Genomic DNA, 18958 nt, shown 5'->3' on the forward strand with positions numbered 1-18958 from the left:
GTGTATGAGAGTGGGACAGTGTATGAGAGAGAGTGAGAGTGTGTGTGAGAGTGGGACAGTGTGTGAGAGAGAGTGAGTGTGTGTGTGAGAGTGGAGCTGTGTGTGTTTGTGTGAGAGTGAGTGGGACAGTGTGTGAGAGAGAGTGAGAGTGTGTGTGAGAGTGGAGCTGTGTGTGTGTGTGTGAGAGTGAGTGGGACAGTGTGAGAGAGAGTGAGAGTGTGTGTGAGAGTGGGACAGTGTGTGAGAGAGAGTGAGAGTGTGTGTGAGAGTGGGACAGTGTGTGTTTGTGTGAGAGTGAGTGGGACAGTGTGTGAGAGAGAGTGAGAGTGTGTGTGAGAGTGGAGCTGTGTGTGTGTGTGTGAGAGTGAGTGGGACAGAGTGTGAGAGAGAGTGAGAGTGTGTGTGAGAGTGGGACAGTGTGTATGAGAGTGGGGCAGTGTGTGTTTGTGAGAGAGAGAAAGTGGGACAGAGAGAGTGGGACAGTGTGTGTGTGAGAGAGAGATTGGGATTGTGTGTGAGAGAGTGGGGCAGTGTGTGTTTGTGAGAGAGAGAGTGGGACAGTGTGTGTGAGAGAGAGAGGTTGGGATAGTGTGTGAGAGAGTGGGGCAGTGTGTGTGTGTGTGTGAGAGTGAGTGGGACAGTGTGTGTGAGAGAGAGAGAGTGTGTGTGAGAGTGGGACAGTGTGTATGAGAATGGGGCAGTGTGTGTTTGTGAGAGAGAGAGTGGGACAGAGAGAGTGGGACAGTATGTGTGAGAGAGAGAGGTTGGGATAGTGTGTGAGAGAGTGGGGCAGTGTGTGTGTGTGAGAGTGAGTGGGACAGTGTGTGTGTGAGAGAGAAAGAGAGAGAGTGTGTGAGAGAGAGAGAGTGGGATAGTGTGTGAGAGAGTGGGGCAGTGTGTGTGAGTGGGACAGTGTGAAGAGAGAGAGTGAGTGGGACAGTGTGTGTGTGAGAGAGAGACTGTGTGTTAGAGAGAGTGGGACTGTGTGAGAGAGAGAGAGACACACACTGTGTGCGTGTGAGAGAGAGAAAATATGTGTGTGAGAGAGAGAGACAGTGTGTGAGAGACAGTGTGTGAAAGAGAGTGGGACTGTTTGAGAGAGAGGCACAGTGTGTGCGTGTGAGAGAGAGAGAGACAGTATGTGTGAGACAGAGAGAGACAGTGTGTGTGTGAGAGAGAGAGAGAGAGAGGCAGTGTGTGAAAGAGAGAGACAGTTTGTGTGTGTGTGGGAGAGAGGGAGAGACAGTGTGTGTTGTACAGATTGAAGAATCTCCTGTAAGAAATGCAAGCAGGTGGACAAGATGGTGAAGAGACAGAATTTATTGAACAATGTGCTCCTATAGCGAAAGCTATATTTATTTTATTGACGTGAAAGTGAGCTCCCAATGGTCAAGGTGTTTGAATGGAGAGGTCACGTCTTCGGGGTTTCTCCATCAGCCGGCCTGGAGTGAATTCTCCCAGTGGGATGTGGAGTGATCTCCTATCAGTTTTCCAAGGTTTGCTGGGTAGACTGACAGGGGGTGTTTGAGCAGTGGAGGACAGAGGGTGGTAGTTGTTGAAGCAGTTTAGTCAGCAGGTTGATGAGGGTGGAGACCTGTTCAATCAGCTGCTCACAGCCAGTCTGCATGAAGTGCTGTAAAATGGTGAGATCAATGTGGATCTGGCCAAAGCCAGTCTGGATGTCCCGCCGTACATCGTCGGGATCCGCTGTTTCGGGCCAATCCCTTGACTCAACCCCTGACCCTGTAGCAGCACTGACCCCTAACTCTGATCTGACCCTTGGCCCTGCCCCGACCCCTGACCCTTCCCCAACCCCTGAGCCTGCCGCTGGCTCTCCCAATACGTCTTGGGGATTCACATGGTCAGGTCCATATTTGGGTAGCTGATGAATCTCGCTCCCCACGCTCTCCTCCGCCATTGGCCTCTTCCTCTTGCGTGAGGTTCCTGACTGGGAGCCAGTGTCACTCCTGGCTTCGTCTCTGTTACTCGCTGTGGACGAGCTCACTCTTCCCCTGGACCATTCCTCCTCCTCATAGTCTTGCTGAGTCCATCCTGCAGGGCTTCCTGACATGGACACGTCATCTGCATGGACAGAAGAAGATGTGAGACCAGTGTCGGACTGAAACTTATCAGAAAAAAGCTCCTCAACAGATGTTCAACCTCCCCATGGGACCAGCTGGACTGAGCCTTGGAAAACATCGTTGAATGAAGCAGGAATGCCATATCTGGGACGTAAGGACCGGAGTCGTTTCCCTTGTATCCTGGGGACTTGATAATCTTGAAGGGATACCACTCGTTGCTCTTGTCAGTGTCCTTGTGACTATTCAGCAAGTTAAGTGAGTTGGACAGAGTCCTTGGTGGCTCATATTGTACACGACTTGTTAGTCGCATAGAATTAAGAAGATAGAAAGAAAGAACCTGTATTTATATAGCGCCTTTCATGACCTCAGGATGTTCTGATAGTGTAATCACTGTTGTAGGAAATGTAGAAGCCAATTGGTGCACAGCAAGATTCCACAAACAGCAATGACTCAGAGGTGAGCGTGTTACCTAGTGAGCCATGGGGACACTTTAATGTTTATTTCACGAGAAGCTCTGTGTATCATAATGTCAATTCCCCACCCTCCACAGATATATTCATATCACTAACCATTCCAATCACATGGACAGGCTAAATGTCTCCCAACATTTCCAGTTTGAGAGGTCCTATCAGCTCTACCTTTGTCTAAGTCAACTTCCTTCTCATGAACCAAGAACCCAAATAAAGTTAATTAACTACACAATGAATATATTGTAACATAGACTGATAGATATAGTAACAGACTAGTATATACTAACTTGATCCAGTTCTTTGATGAAGTAATGGAGAGTTTTGATGTGGGTGGTCCGACTGATATTGCATATATGGTATTTCAAAAGGCATTTGATAAAATGCCACATAATAGACTTGTTAGCAAATGTAAAGTCCATGAGATTAAAAGGACAGCAGGGCACAGAGACAGAGAGCAGAGAGTAATGGTGAATAGTTGTAGGAACATAGGAGCAGGAGAAGGCCATTCAGCCCATTGAGCCTGCCCCACCATCCTATACAATCATGGCTGATCCTCTACTTCAACCCCTTTTACCCCCACACTACCCCCATGTCGGATTATGTCATTGGGATTTAGAAATCTGTGAACCTCTGCTTTAAACATACTCAGTGACTGAGCCTCCACAACCCCCTGGGGTAGAGAATTGCTAAGAGTCACAACCCTCTGAGTAAAAAAAATTCTCCTCATCTCAGTCCAAAGTGGCTTCTCCCTTATTTTGAGATTGTGTCCCCTGGTTCTAGATTTCCCAACCTGGTGAAACATCCTACCTACATCTACCCTGTCCATCCCTTTAAGTATTTTGTAAGTTTCAATGAGATCACCTCTCATTCTTCAAAACTCTAGAGAATCTAGGCCCAGTTTCCCCAATCTCTCTTCACAGGACAGTCCCATCATCCCGGGAACAGGTCTGATGAACCTTTGTTGCACTCCCTCTATGGCAATAATATCCTTCCTAAGGTAAGGGGACCAAAACTGCTCACACTGCACTCCAGCACTGTATTTCAGACTGGAGGGTGGTTTATAGAAGTCACAGGATCATAAGATGTAGGAGCAGGAGGAGGCCATTCAGCCCCTTTGAGCCTGCTCTGCCATTCAATAAGATCATGGCTGGTCTAGTTCTGGTCTCAGCTCCACTTTCCTGTCTGCCCCCCAATCCCCATAACCCTTGACTCCCTTGTCCAAGAAAAATCTGTCTAACTTAGCCTTAAATAAACACAATGACCCAGCCTCCACAGCTTTCTGAGGAAGAGAATTCCACAGACTAACAACCCTCTGAGAGGAAAAAAATCTCCTCATCTCAGTCTTAAAAGGGAGACCTCTTATTCTTAAACAGTGTCCTCTGGTTCTAGTCTCTCCCACAAGAGGAAATATCCTCCCAATATCCACCCTATCAACTTCCCTCAGGATCTTATATGTTTCAATAAGATCACCTCTCATTCTTCTAAACACCAAGTTTAGCCAAATCTGTTTAACCTTTCTTTATAGGATAAGCCCTTCATCCCAGGAATGAGTCGAGTGAACCTTCTGTGAACTGCTTCTAATGCAATTATATCTTTTTTCAAATAAGGAGACCAAAACTGTATACAGTGCCCCAGATGTGGTCTCACCAAGTCCCTGTACAGCTGCAATAAAACTTCCCAATTTTATATTCCATTCCTCTTTCAATAAACACCAACATCCCATTTGCCTTCCGAATCACTTGCTGTACTTGCACACTAACTTTATGTAGTGCATGTACCAGGATGCCCAGATCCCTCTGTAGCACCGAGTTCTGCAATCTCTCTCCATTTAAATAGTATACTGTTTTTCTATTCTTCCTGCCAAATTGGACAAGTTCACATTTTCCCACTTTATTCTCCATCTGACAAATTTTTTGCCCACTCTCTTAACCTGTCACTATTCCTTTGCAGACTCTCTACCTCCTCTTGACAACTTACTTTCCGACCTATCTTGGTGTTATCGGAAATTTTAGCTACCGTACATTCAGTCCCTTTATCCAAATCATTGATGTAAATTGTAAATAGTTGAGGCCCCAACACAGATCCCTGTTGTACTCCACTAGTTACAGTTTGCCAAACTAAAAAAGAACCATTTATCCCTACTCTCTGCTTCTTGTTAGCTAAACAACCCTTTATCCATGCTAATATGTTACCCCCTATACCATGTCATCTTATCTTATGTACTAATTTTTGATGTGGCACCTTATCAAATGCCTTTTGGAAATCCAAGTACACCACATCTACAGATTCCCCTTGAATGTTATTTTTTTCAAAAAATTAAAAGATTAGTTAAACACAATTTCTCTTTCACAAAGCTATGATCAAATTGTGATTATCTAGGCATCCCACTATAACCTCCCTACTATTGGATTCTAGAACTTTCCCTATGATGGATGTTAGACTAACTGGCCCGTAGTTTCCCGTTTTTTGTCTCCTTCCTTTCTTGAATAAAGGTGTTACATTTAATCCAATCCACCGGGCCCCCTCCAGAATCTAAGCAAGTTTGGAAGATTAGGCTTGGTAAATGGAGTATAATGTGGGTAAGTGTGAAATTGTCCATTTTAGCAGGAAGAATAAAAGAAGCATATTATCTAAATGGTGAGAGATTGCAGAGCTCTGAGATTCAGAGGGATCTGGGTGTCCTAGTGCATGAATCACAAAAGGCTGGTCTGCAGGTACAGCAGGTAATTAAGGAAGCTAATAGAATGTAATCATTTATTGTGATTACAAAAGTAGGGAGGTTATGCTTCAGTTGTACAGGGCACTGGTGATATCACATCTGGAGTATTGTGTACAGTACTGGTCTCCTTATTTAAAGAAAGATGTAAATGTGTTAGAAGCAGTTCAGAGAAGGTTTACGAGACTAATGCCAGGAATGGATGGGTTGTCTTATGAGGAAAGGTTGGACAGGTTAGGCGTGTATCTGCTGGAGTTTAAAAGAGTAAGAGGCGACTTGATTAAAACCTTTAAGATCTTGAGGGGTCTTGACAGGGTGGATGTAGAGAAGATGTTTCCTCTTGTGGGACAATCTAGAACTAGGGGTCACTGTTTAAAAATAAGGGGTCGCTCATTTAAGACAGAGATTAGGAGAAATTTTTTCTCTCAAAGGATTGTGAATCTTTGGAATTATCTTCCTCAAAAAGCATGGAAGCAGAGTCTTTGAATATTTTTAAGGCAGAGCTAGATAGATTCTTGACTAACAAGGGGGTGAAAGGTTATTGGGGGTGGGCTGGAATGTGGGGTTGAGGTTACATTCAGATCAGGCATGATCCTATTGAATGGCAGAGCAGGCTCGAGGGGCTGAGTGGCCTACTCCTGCTCCTAGTTCATATGTCCGGATGCAGAAGCAATGCATCTTCTATCTATGCAGCCACTTCCTTTCAGACCCTAGGATGAAGGCCATTTGGTCCTGGGGACTTGTCAGCCTTTAGGTCTAGTAGTTTTCCCAGCACCTTTTCCATAGTGATGGTGATTGTTTTAAATTCCTCTCTCGTTCGCCCCTGTTTGGGAAGTTTCCTAAGTCTTCTTCAGTGAAGACAGACACGAAATACCTGTTCAACACCTCTGTCATTTCCTTGTTTTCCACTATCAATTCCCCAAACTCTCTCTCTAGAGGACCAACACTGGCTTTAGTTACTCTTTTCCTTATTTAAAAGTTTGTAGAAGCTCTTACTATCTGCTTTTATATTACTAGCCGGCTTTCTCTCAGGCTCAACTTTTTCACTCTATTTATTTCAGTCATTCTTTGCTGGTTCTTAAAATCTGACCAATCCTCTGTCCCACCTCTGATCTTTGCCGGTTTGTACAGTGTTTCTTTCAATTTGATACTATCTTTAACTTCTGTATTGAGCCCTGGATGATGCATCCTTCTCAGACTCTTTCTTTCTCACTGGGATAAATCTTGTCAAATATCTCCTTAAAACTCTGCCACTGCAAGTGTACTGTTCTACCTTTCAACCTAGTTTCTCAATTCACCTTAGCCAGCTCTGTTTTCATACTCTCAGTTACCTTTATTTAGGTTTAAAACACTAGGCATGGACCCACATTTCTCCATTTCAAACTGAATGTGAAACTCTACCATGTTATGATTACTGTCACCGAGAGGTTCTGCCACCACGAGGTTATTGGTTAATCCTGTCTCATCCCATCTGGTTCACTAATGTCCTTTAGGGAAGGAAATCTGCTGTCCTTACCTGGTCTGGCCTACATGTGGCTTCAGACCCACAGCTATGTGGGTGACTCTTAAATGCCCCCTGAACAAGGGCAATTAGGGATGGGTAATAAATGCTGGCCTAGCCAGTGACACCCACATCCCATCAACGAATAATAAAAGAAATTGCATGTTACCGGGTTTAGGATAGCCTGCTCCCTGGTTGGCTCTAGAATGTACTTGGCTAAGAAATTGTCCTGAAAACACTTTATGAACTCATGTTACAGGCTACCTTTGTCAATCTGATTTGCCCAATCTACATATAAATTGAAGTCACCAATGATTATTGCGGTATCTTTCTGACATGCTTTTTATTTCTCCCTGTATACCCTGTCCTGCAGTGTAACTACCGCTAGGAGGACAATAAGCGACTCACACAAGTAACCTCTTACCTTTGCTGTTTCTTATCTCTACCCAAACTGATTCGACACCTTGATTTTTCAAGCTAAGGTCATCTCTCAGTACGGAACTAATGCCATCCTTCATTATCAGGGCTACACCACTGCCTCTTCCTAGATTCCTGTCATTTTGATATGTCAAAAACCCTTCAGCATTCGGGTTCCAGCCTTGGTCACCTTTCAACCCTGGACGGAAGTTTCTGAGCCGGTTGGTGGTGGGTGTGGTAAATATGGTGGGACCCACTTCATGATGGAGCGAAGACAGGTTGTGATCTTCCTCTCAGCTCTCCGACGCCAGACTGCGTTTCCCGCCATTAGTCGGTGAGGAGCTAATTGTAATACATCAGCATATCATTAACAGGCCATCCCGCTAGGCTCTTGGAACCCGCCGGATCATCCATCCACATCAGCGGGAAAGCACGCCGACATCTTTCACAACAGCACACAGGCAACATGCACTTGGCCGGCCTTCACTATGGGGGAACTGGGGGAGAGCGAACAGCAGCTTCTCCACAGCTCACCCCTTCTTTACAGGCCTCAGGGGCGCTTGGGGGACGAGGGAAACTGAGGCCTGGCCCCAGAGGCGACTGCTGTGGAGGGGAAAGGTGGAGGGCAGGTGCCTGGGGGCAAGTGCTCACCAGCCTCAGAGGCGACTGCTAAGGGGGCGGGGGGGGGTCAAGTGCCGCCCTGGCACTGCATCCACACACAGGCAATCGAGGTAAGTGGTAGGGTAGGCGAGGGAAGTGGCCACGCAGTAGGGACACCTGTATAAACCTCTGCAACTGAGACAGTTCAGGCACAGCTGCAGTGATATGACTGGGGTCAGGCTCCCAGCCTGCCTGCCCATGCACGCAATGCAGAGGCACCAAAGGGCCACCAAGCGCTCCAGACCTTACCCCCACCCCAACGCCCCAGCCCCCCACCCCGGCCCAGACTGTGAGTCCATGGCCACTTCATTGGACCGCGGTGCAGTTGGGCTGCACACGTTGTACAATCTCCTCGACAATGCTGGCCATGGAGCAGTCACTGCTGGAGGTGTTCACAGCCCCTTTGCAATCTCAGCATCCTGGTTTGGAGCTGTCTCCCCCATGTTGCAGTCTGACAGGGCAGCCATACAGCGCAATCATCTGCGGCCATCCAAGAAGTGGCCAGCATTCTCTGGGAAGCGTTAAGTGGCCATCACACAGGCCAGGAAAAGTGCTAAGTTCACCCATGCTAACCATGGGTCTCTCTCTTTCTTCCATGCCACAGGAGGGCCACATCAGGAGCATGGAGCCTGGTGACCTAGCTGTATACCTGATGGCTTACAGAGACTGTAGAAGATGGAGGAGAGAGCAACTGAGGCTCCTTGCTGTGCAAAAGGCAGGAGCAGCAACCTCAGGAGGAAGGGGCTGCTGGGGCTCCCACACACATTGCCCAGGAGCAACAGCGAGCCGTGGCTGGTCGAATCCTAGCGACACCCAGGGTCTATGCCATCTGTCAATCACGCAGATGACCAAGAACCAGTGTCGCCGACGACTGCGCATATCTAGGGACCTGGTTGCTCATGTCTGCCACTTACTGCAGGACTTTGCGCCAAGGGGACATGGAGGGCATCCACTGCCAGTGGCTGTGGAAGTGACCACAGTGCTCAATTTCTATGCCAGTGGCTCCTTTCAGGGCTCCGCAGGTGACCCCTGTGGGATTTCACAATCTGCCATCCACAGATGTATCCATGAGGTCATGGATGCCATCTTCTCCATGGCACTCAACTTTGTGCATTTCTCCCAGGACTGGGACAGTCAGGATGCAAGGGCCATTGGATTTGCCCAGATCTCGGGATTCCCATAGGTGCAGGGTGTGATCGACTGCACCCATGTGGCGCTCAGATCTCCATCGCTACACTCGGTGACTTCATCAACCGCAGGGGCTTCCACTCACTGAACATGTAGCTGGTGTGCGACCACCAGAAACACATCCTGTAGGTGAGCGCACGGTTTCCAGCGAGTGTGCATGACGCCTACATTCTCAGTTGGTCACAGATCCCTGGAGTCTTCCAGGGTCCACAGAAGCTGCAGAATTGGCTCCTCGGGGACAAGGGCTACCCGCAGAGGACGTGGCTGATGACACCCGTGTGGTGGCCTCAGACTGCAGCAGAGCGACACTATAATGAGGCTTATACTGCAGCTCACAACTTGGTGGAGCAAACCATCGGGATGCTGAAGGTGCGGATGTGGTGCCTGGACCGGTCTGGTGGAGCCCTGCAATACAGTCCACAGAGGGTGTCACACATCGTCTGCTGCGCCCTTTACAACCTGACACTGCAATGGGGAGAGGAGCCGGCTGAGGAGGAGATGGAGGAGCTGGAGGTCTCCTCCAATGTGGAGGACGCGACGGGGACGAGGGTGAGGGGGTCCTCGGTGGTGATGATGATGGGGATGAGGCTCTCGCACTGACCAGATGAGGCAGGCGCGCTCGGGAGGCCCTCATAGCTGCCAGATTTGTGGAGGATGATGAAATGTAATGAGGTGACCCCATAGTCCCTCACATCGCAGTTGTGAACGTTTGACTCCAGTCTGGCTTATCTCAGCACCAATACCCCCTGTGATAATGCTCCTGTCATGGAGACACAGTGGAGGCCCTAATAGTCGCTCGATCGCAGGAGGATGATGACAACATACAGCGCGGACACTCCATAGATCTTCACAAAACCTCTCAGAATGTCCGACTCCTGTCTGGATGAGGGCAGCTTGCTTGCACTCCATGATCAGGGTGATATCATAGAGACGCAGCCTTTAAACTTTAGAAGCACCTGTTGATTTGGCTGCCTTCAGCACCTGAGCCCTTCAGGAGCACAGTGTCACTGGTCACGGATGCTGAAGAGATGGGGGCCAGCCCCTTCTTAAAGGTGCTGAGAGCACACAGAGAGAATGAGAGAACTCTGTGGCGCCTGCCCACTACATTCTGGCAGCAATGACCAGCACCGCCGAGGTGTAGGCATCAGTGACGTGTCAATGGAGTGTGAGGCTGGACCATCACTTTGGTCTGAAGGCTGCACAGACACAGGGAAGAGGCCCTGGACTGAGACACCTGCCTTTATCCTGTGCAGAAAGGTTTCACATCTGAGTGACACGAACACTGCTCATCAGAACAAGGATCCATAGGCAGGGAGACATTCTTGAGAGTTTACTGACAATAGTGAATCGTACATACAAGTGATTAACACCCATGCCCAGGCTGTGCAACTAATCTCCTTAACTGTCATAACCCTGCCGCTACGTCTTGGTGCTCCCCGGACATCCACAGTGGAGGTGGAGGCAGCCTGCTGACTGTGACGCCCTGTCTGTGATGACTTTGGCGGGCGTCCTCTGGAGGGCCGAGACCTGGAGAGCCCCGGCCTGCTTTCGGGGTCCTGCTGTGTGGCAGTGACACCCTCCTCAGCCTGTGGAGCTGGAGCTGCTGAGGTCACAGGAAGAGGGGATTCGGATGGGCCGGACACTCCCGGAGTCACCTGGGTGGATGGCCCCGGAGTGTGGACCTGCTGATCCTCCTCCCTATGGGTGCCCGAGGGACCCGGCTGACTCCTTGAGGAGAAGGGGAGGCTGGAGTGAGATCGAGCTGCCCAGCACCCCTCTCGTGTACATACTGTTACAGGCCAACTACAGCTTCAGCGATGGAGTTCAGCCCGTGCAGCAGTGCAGCAGCGACGTCCTGGACCAAGGTCTCCATGGCAGCCGCCATCCTACCAGTGTTGACCTCGGTGCGTTGGCATGCTGGCGCTATCACCTCAGCCTGAAGCCGGACGGACTCCTCCATCGTGCCTTGCAACCTGAGGAGTGCAGCGGACTTCCTGATGTTCCCGAGCTTGCCTTTGCAGCTCCAGCAACTGTGACATGACCGAGTCCAGAGGCTCCTCATCTGACTTGGACTCAGCAACGTTCTGGCCTCCAGCAGCTCCTTCGAGTGCCGGGGACCTGGGAAATCCCTGCCGCTGCCTGCTGTGGACCAGACATTGTGACGTGCTGATCAGATTGTGATCCCGAGGCTACTCTAAAGCTGGGTCCCACCGAGGTGTGTGTCTCTGCGCTGGTGGAGGGTGTGGGTGAGGCAGTGTCGGGACTTCGAGGAGGGTGCCTTCAGATTCCCCTTTGGAGGTTTCTTCGGGGTTTGATTGGAAGCCCTGGGTCATGGACTCTGTCGGCTGTTTCCCAGATGTGCCTGTGAAAGCAAGGGGAGAGAATTAGTGCCTGGCAGTGGCCTGTGAAACAGGACACATCACTCACAGCCTGGTTGTCTGATGGATGTTGCACTGCTGGATCCTCACCTGGTAGAGCAGCGCCAACCTCACCGTCAGCACAGGACTGGTCCCGGTCATCGCCGGCCAGCTGGATGGCTGTTTTTGAATTCTGTCAGAACTTTGATCTCCGGCATCCCTCCATCTGTCTGTGATCTTTCCCTCCTGTTGTGAGCCAGTTTGTCCTGCATGGATAGAGATGGGGAGAGTGTATCAGGATGTCTGCCAGGTCAGATGATAAGTATGCCTGGCCTGTGTGGGTGGTGAGTGGTCCCATGGACGGGATGAGGACAATGGTGGTGTGTGTGAGAGTGAAGGGTGATGTTCCTTCGCACTGGCAGTGAGTGAGGGCCCTGTGGGTGTGTGATGGGTTTGTGAGTGTGTGAGTTCAGAGTGACGAAAAGAGTGACTTACCCTGGTGGAACAGGGGAGATCATTCATCATCTTGCCGCACTGGGTGGCTGTCCTCCTCTGCAGGGCGCTCGCGCTGACCACCGCCTCCCAAGCCAGGTTGGTGACATTGCTGCCCATCCTGCGGACAGAGCGGGGGTAGAGCACATCCCGGCAGCCTCCACGGCATCCAGCAGTCGTTCGAGGGACTCATTGTTGAAGCGGGGGTTGCAGTCTTTTTCCCTTTGCTGGCCATGTCTCCCGGGCAGCGGTGCTGAGCTGGTGGTGTTGAGCACTTGCTAGTGGTTAAAGATGGCAGCTGGCGTGACGCAACAGCGGGGTGATGGCGAGAGGAGAATGAGAACCCGCTCGCCATGGAAACAGGGTGTTTCACGCCAGTGAATATATAATGAGGCGAATTCGGGAAGATACAGCGTGAAAACCCGCCATATTCATCAGTGAGTAGGTCTCCATTTCACCCACCTGTAACCGCACTTAGTGCAATTCGGGGAAATTCAGCCCTGTCTCTGCGATGCCTATTAGGTTATTCATATTTATCACTGTCTGTGCTAATCATTCATCCCTTTTGTTACAAATACCATGAGCTTTCAGATACAGGGCCTTAATCTCGGTTTCTTGTAAACCATTTTTTCAATCTCTGGCCTTATCTGCTGTTGCACTCTTACAACTGGAAATCTGTCTCTTGCTGTCTGCTCCGGTACTCATTGCCCAAGCTGCTGCCCTGCTGTATCACTCTGGTATTTTCCTTTACTTCACCTCCTCTCACTAGATCTCTTCCCCCCACTATTTAGTTTAAAGTTCTCTCTCCCGCCCTAGTTATATAATTCACCAGAACACTGTCAGGTTGGGGACCACTTCTCTTTTTGATATATATTTTAGTGACCTGGATTTTAGGACATGGGGCATAATTTCAAAGAATGCAGATGATGTGAAATGTAGATATGGAGGCAATGAGGGGGTAGCAGCTTCTGGGCACCATATGCAGTTTTGTGAAATGAGTAGACACACAGCAGATCCAAATTAACGCTGAGAAGTGTGAAGAGGGAGGGGAGGGAGCATGAAGAGGGAGGGGAGGGAGCGTGAAGAGGGAGGGGAGGGAGCGTGAAGAGGGAGGGGAGGGAGCGTGAAGAGGGAGGGGAGGGAGCGTGAAGAGGGAGGGGAGGGAGTGTGAAGAGGGAGGGGAGAGGAGGAAGCTGAGGGTCCCCATCCCTACATTAAATGTTCCTAGTCCCCAGGTAGCCTATATCCCAGCCTTGACCCATGACCCCGAACCCCTGATTCCTTGACTCCTGACCCACAGCCCTATTCTAACTAATAACAGGAAGACTGGAGGAGAAAGGACAGGGGGTGAGTGGTTAAGGGCAGATGGTGACTCAGTGCAATGTATGAGATGCTGGTACTTACAGTGAGGTAGCTGTGGACTGGTCTTGTGAATGGTAGCAGGTGTGTAATCCTTATGTTGTGCAGCCGTCAATGCGCATTGGCACGGTGTTTCGCTATCTGTAAAACACAACGTTAGTACAGCATCTCTAACTGGTTCCACCTCTCGTTGTTGTGGAGAATTGTAAAGGCCCAACATCTTCCCGATAAACATTGTGAATAATGGTCATCGTCATGTGACCCGGTGGCACGATCCATGGGAATGAGACCACTCGGCTCAGATCTGACAAGCCCACAATTTGAGCAGAATCTTCCCCATCCCACAGAGGGGGGTGGGGTTGAAGGGGGGACTGGGAGAAAAGATGTGGTTAATGGTGTTGCTCTGGCGGGCGGACCCCCTCCTGCCTCTAGGTGACCTTGCTGGTGGCAGCTGAATGCCAGAAGCAGCCGCCCAGCTGGCAGTGCCAGATAACCATTAGAAAACTAGTGAGGGGAATGGGGAGGACTCCACTGGGATATCCCCAACTCCCGAGTGGCCTCCAGCCAAGGGTCAAGCCCACCAATTCCGTGGAGATGGTTTCCCAGTGGAAGGCTGGAACCGGAGGTTCCCTGACCCAGTGACAGGGTCAAGGGCAGGGAGGCTGTATTCATGGCCCAAACAATCCCTGGGGAGGGGTTTTCCCTCTGCTTGGAGGAGCCTACTGGCTTCAGCCCTTATCAATACTGATTTGGATGCGGGGCCTCCATTTTGAGGCAGCCTCATGGTCTCCTTTCTGCCTGAACTGTGCCCACCAATCCCAATGGGGCAGCCATCTTTCCAGAGCTCAAGGACGAATCTGATTGGGCCTTAGGAACCTGCCCACAGTCTTTAATTAGACTGAGCTCAGAATCGTAATTGGCTAATATCAGGAAGATGGTGCAGGACCCACTGGGAGCAGAATCCATGTTGTCCCCAATGGAAGAACATTATCAAAGGTAATAAATATTTCTCCTCGAAGCCTCTGACCCCTGTCTGATTATTTTAGATTATAAAACCCCAGTCTTAATGTCATTGATGCCGAGGTTGCTCGGAGGGATACCTGACCTGCCAAGAATAAATGACCCACGTGGGCCACAAGTATAATGATTAATCCAGGAATCAAAGTCTCACTAAGATGAAATACAGAGATTAGTAACAGACAGGATGTGATGTAGCTCAGGCACACTCTGACTCCCCTTAGTCCTGACAGTCAGACGTCCTCTTTGAAAGCAGCTCTGATAATAAAGCTCTGGTTGTAACTGGTTTGTACTGGGAAGTGGTTCAGTGGTAGCATTAGGATCATGGGCACAGGGTGAGGCCATTCGGCCCTTTGAGCATGTTCTTCCATTCTATCAGATCATGACTGATCCCAACTCCATCTATCCTGACACACTAACCTTTCCCAAAGGGCAGCAGGGAGTCCGTGGATAGTGAGCTATCACAGGGGACCCTGCTGCAGAGTCAGTGGGACCCCAATTAGGCCACCCTGGCGGTGTTGTGTGAGGCCTGTGTTTGAGTGGTACTGAGATATAGTGAGGATGATACATACACTGTAGGAATGTCTGACACGCTGTCTGCTCGGGTGGCCCTGACATGCATTGTGCTGGTAACTCCAACAGAGGCCAGGAGGCCTCCATCTGGTCATCTGTGGAAAGTGGAGACAGAAAGCAGTCATTACAAGTGGTCAGCTGGACTCCAGGATCAGGCACTGAGCAATCCTGGACTTCAAACTAAAGTCGATCAGTTTTAACCATCATTGTGGAGGAGACAATATGGAGTGCTGGATTCAGATCAGGGTACAGTAATTACTAATTCTTTTCCTAAACTAGAAATTGGATTAGTAATTTGACTAATAATTGGGATAGTAATTAAATTAATAAGTGAACAAGTAAAGCTGAGGATAAGCTGAATTTTCCAACATAGGCACTTTGAGAATTTGAATTCAATTTCAAAAAACCTGGAAATAAAAAGCTGTTCTCAGTAGAAGTGACCGAGCAGCTGATGGATTGTCAGAAAAAACTCGCCTGGTTCACTAATGTCCCTCAGGGAAGTAAATCTGCTGTCTTTATCCAGGCTATGTCTATATGTGACTCCAGACCCACACCGACTTGCTTGACTCTAAGCCGCCCTCTGAAGTGGCCTCATAAACCAGTCAGTTACTACTACCTGCGCAAAGCTTCACTGGTAGTGGCATTCCATTTCTGCTCAACACACACCCCAAACTTCCCTGGGATTTACCCGCGATGGGTCAGTGGGGATTTACCTGTGATGGGTCAGTGGGGATTTACCCGTGATGGGTGAGTGGGGATTTACCTGTGATGGGTGAGTGGGGATTTACCCGTGATGGGTGAGTGGGGATTTACCTGTGGTGGGTCAGTGGGGATTTACCCACGATGGGTGAGTGGGGATTTACCTGTGATGGGTCAGTGGGGATTTACCCGTGATGGGTGAGTGGGGATTTACCCACGATGGGTGAGTGGGGATTTACCTGTGATGGGTGAGTGGAGATTTACCTGTGATGGGTGAGTGGGGATTTACCTGTGATGGGTGAGTGGGGATTTACCTGTGATGGGTGAGTGGGGATTCATCTGTGATGGGTGAGTGGGGATTTACCTGTGATGGGTGAGTGGGGATTTACCTGCGGGGGTCAGTGGGGATTTACCTGCGGTGGGTCAGTGCAGATTTACCTGCGATGGGTCAGTGGGGATTTATCTGAGATGGGTGAGTGGGGATTTACTTGCGGTGGGTCAGTGGGGATTTACCTGCGGTGGGTGAGTGGGGATTTACCTGTGATGGGTCAGTGGGGATTTATCTGCAATGGCTCAGTGGGGATTTACCTGTGATGGGTCAGTGGGGATTTACCTGCAGTGGGTGAGTGGGGATTTACCTGTGATGGGTCATTGGGGATTTACCTGCGGTGGGTCAGTGGGGATTTACCTGCGATGGGTCAGTGGGGATTTATCTGCAGTGGGTCAGTGGGGTTTTACCTGCGATGGGTGAGTGGGGATTTACCTGGAGTGGGTCAGTGGGGATTTACCTGCGATGGGTCAGTGGGGATTTACCTGTGATGGGTGAGTGGGGATTTACCTGCGGTGGGTCAGTGGGGATTTACCTGTGATGGGTCAGTGGGGATTTACCTGCGGTGGTCAGTGGGGATTTACCTGCGGTGGTCAGTGGGAATTTACCTGCGATGGTTCAGTGGGGATTTACCTGCGGGGGTCAGTGGGGATTTACCTGCGGGGGTTAGTGGGGATTTACCTGTGATGGGTCAGTGGGGATTTACCTGTGATGGGTCAGTGGGGATTTACCTGCGATGGGTGAGTGGGGATTTACCTGCGGGGGTTAGTGGGGATTTACCTGTGATGGGTCAGTGGGGATTTACCTGTGATGGGTCAGTGGGGATTTATCTGCGATGGGTCAGTGTGGATTTACCTGTGATGGGTGAGTGGGGATGTACCTGTGATGGGTGAGTGGGGATTTACGTGTGATGGGTGAGTGGGTATTTATCTGTGATGGGTCAGTGGGGATTTACCTGTGATGGGTCAGTGGGGATTTACCTGCGGGGGTCAGTGCAGATTTACCTGCGATGGGTCAGTGGGGATTTATCTGTGATGGGTGAGTGGGGATTTACTTGCGGTGGGTCAGTGGGGATTTACCTGCGGTGGGTGAGTGGGGATTTACCTGTGATGGGTCAGTGGGGATTTATCTGCAATGGCTCAGTGGGGAATTACCTGTGATGGGATAGTGGGGATTTATCTGCAATGGCTCAGTGGGGATTTACCTGTGATGGGTCAGTGGGGATTTATTTGCAACGGCTCAGTGGGGATTTACCTGCGGTGGGTGAGTGGGGCTTTATCTGTGATGGGTCAGTGGGGATTTACCTGCAGTGGGTGAGTGGGGATTTACCTGTGATGGGTCATTGGGGATTTACCTGCGGTGGGTCAGTGGGGATTTACCTGCGATGGGTCAGTGGGGATTTACCTGTGATGGGTGAGTGGGGTTTTACCTGCGATGGGTGAGTGGGGATTTACCTGCGATGGGTCAGTGGGGATTTACCTGGAGTGGGTCAGTGGGGATTTACCTGCGATGGGTCAGTGGGGATTTACCTGTGATGGGTAAGTGGGGATTTACCTGTGATGGGTGAGTGGGGATTTACCTGTGATGGGTCAGTGGGGATTTACCTGCGATGGGTGAGTGGGGATTTACCTGCGGTGGTCAGTGGGGATTTACCTGCGGTGGTCAGTGGGAATTTACCTGCGATGGTTCAGTGGGGATTTACCTGCGATGGGTCAGTGGGGATTTACCTGCGGGGGTCAGTGGGGATTTACCTGCGGGGGTCAGTGGGGATTTACCTGCGGGGGTTAGTGGGGATTTACCTGCGATGGGTCAGTGGGGATTTACCTGCGGGGCTCAGTGGGGATTTACCTGCGATGGGTCAGTGGGGATTTACCTGCGGTGGTCAGTGGGGATTTACCTGCGATGGGTCAGTGGGGATTTACCTGCGATGGGTCAGTGGGGATTTACCTGCGATGGGTCAGTGGGGATTTACCTGCGATGGGTCAGTGGGGATTTACCTGCGATGGGTCAGTGGGGATTTACCTGCGATGGGTCAGTGGGGATTTACCTGCGATGGGTGAGTGGGGATTTACCTGCGATGGGTGAGTGGGGATTTACCTGGAGTGGGTCAGTGGGGATTTACCTGCGATGGGTCAGTGGGGATTTACCTGCGATGGGTCAGTGGGGATTTACCTGCGGGGGTCAGTGGGGATTTACCTGCGATGGGTCAGTGGGGATTTACCTGCGATGGGTCAGTGGGGATTTACCTGCGATGGGTCAGTGGGGATTTACCTGCGGGGGTCAGTGGGGATTTACCTGCGATGGGTCAGTGGGGATTTACCTGCGATGGGTCAGTGGGGATTTACCTGCGATGGGTCAGTGGGGATTTACCTGTGATGGGTCAGTGGGGATTTACCTGCGATGGGTCAGTGGGGATTTACCTGCGGGGGTCAGTGGGGATTTACCTGCGATGGGTCAGTGGGGATTTACCTGCGGGGGTCAGTGGGGATTTACCTGCGGGGGTCAGTGGGGATTTACCTGCGATGGGTCAGTGGGGATTTACCTGTGATGGGTCAGTGGGGATTTACCTGCGATGGGTCAGTGGGGATTTACCTGCGGGGGTCAGTGGGGATTTACCTGCGGGGGTCAGTGGGGATTTACCTGCGGGGGTCAGTGGGGATTTACCTGCCATTCGTCCGTTTCCTGCGCCATGTGATGTGCTTTTCACCAGTTGGTTTTTCACCAGGTTTGAAAGTTCTGCGACTGTCCTGTTGAGATCAGTGAGTTTCACATCCACCGTTAACTGTGTGTGTGAGAGGACCTGTGGAGCTGTCGCCATCTTAGCGCTGTGATATTCCTAAACAGACAGACAGGTTCGGGTAGAATATTCCCAAAGAGACAGACAGGCAGACATCGTTTGAAATTACAAAACTAATCGCACCACCAGTGGCGGCCATGCCTTCAGTTGCTTAGGCCCCAAGCTCTGGAATCCCCCCACCCTACACCACCTCACCTCTCCACCTCCCCACCTCCTCAACTCTCCACCTCCTCACCTCTCCACCTCCTTACCTCTCCACCTCTCCACCTCCTCACATCTCCACCTCTCCATCTCACCACCTCT

At 50.4% G+C, this 18958-nt stretch overlaps 1 protein-coding gene across 1 annotated transcript; it reads right to left on the minus strand.

Annotated features, from left to right (window-relative positions):
- Positions 1 to 1370: 1370 nt before the first annotated feature.
- Positions 1371 to 18665, minus strand: LOC144676787 (uncharacterized). Its single transcript, XM_078537110.1, has 4 exons — positions 18523 to 18665; positions 14831 to 14926; positions 13287 to 13382; positions 1371 to 2082 (listed from the first exon to the last, which is right to left on the minus strand). Exons 1-4 carry the CDS (start codon positions 18527 to 18529, stop codon positions 1484 to 1486), a joined length of 798 nt encoding a protein of 265 aa, XP_078393236.1. The 5' UTR covers positions 18530 to 18665; the 3' UTR covers positions 1371 to 1483.
- Positions 18666 to 18958: the final 293 nt, after the last annotated feature.

The sequence above is a fragment of the Cetorhinus maximus genome, unplaced genomic scaffold, assembly GCF_964194155.1.
Source record: "Cetorhinus maximus unplaced genomic scaffold, sCetMax3.hap1.1 HAP1_SCAFFOLD_1909, whole genome shotgun sequence".
Taxonomy (NCBI): Eukaryota; Metazoa; Chordata; class Chondrichthyes; order Lamniformes; family Cetorhinidae; genus Cetorhinus; species Cetorhinus maximus.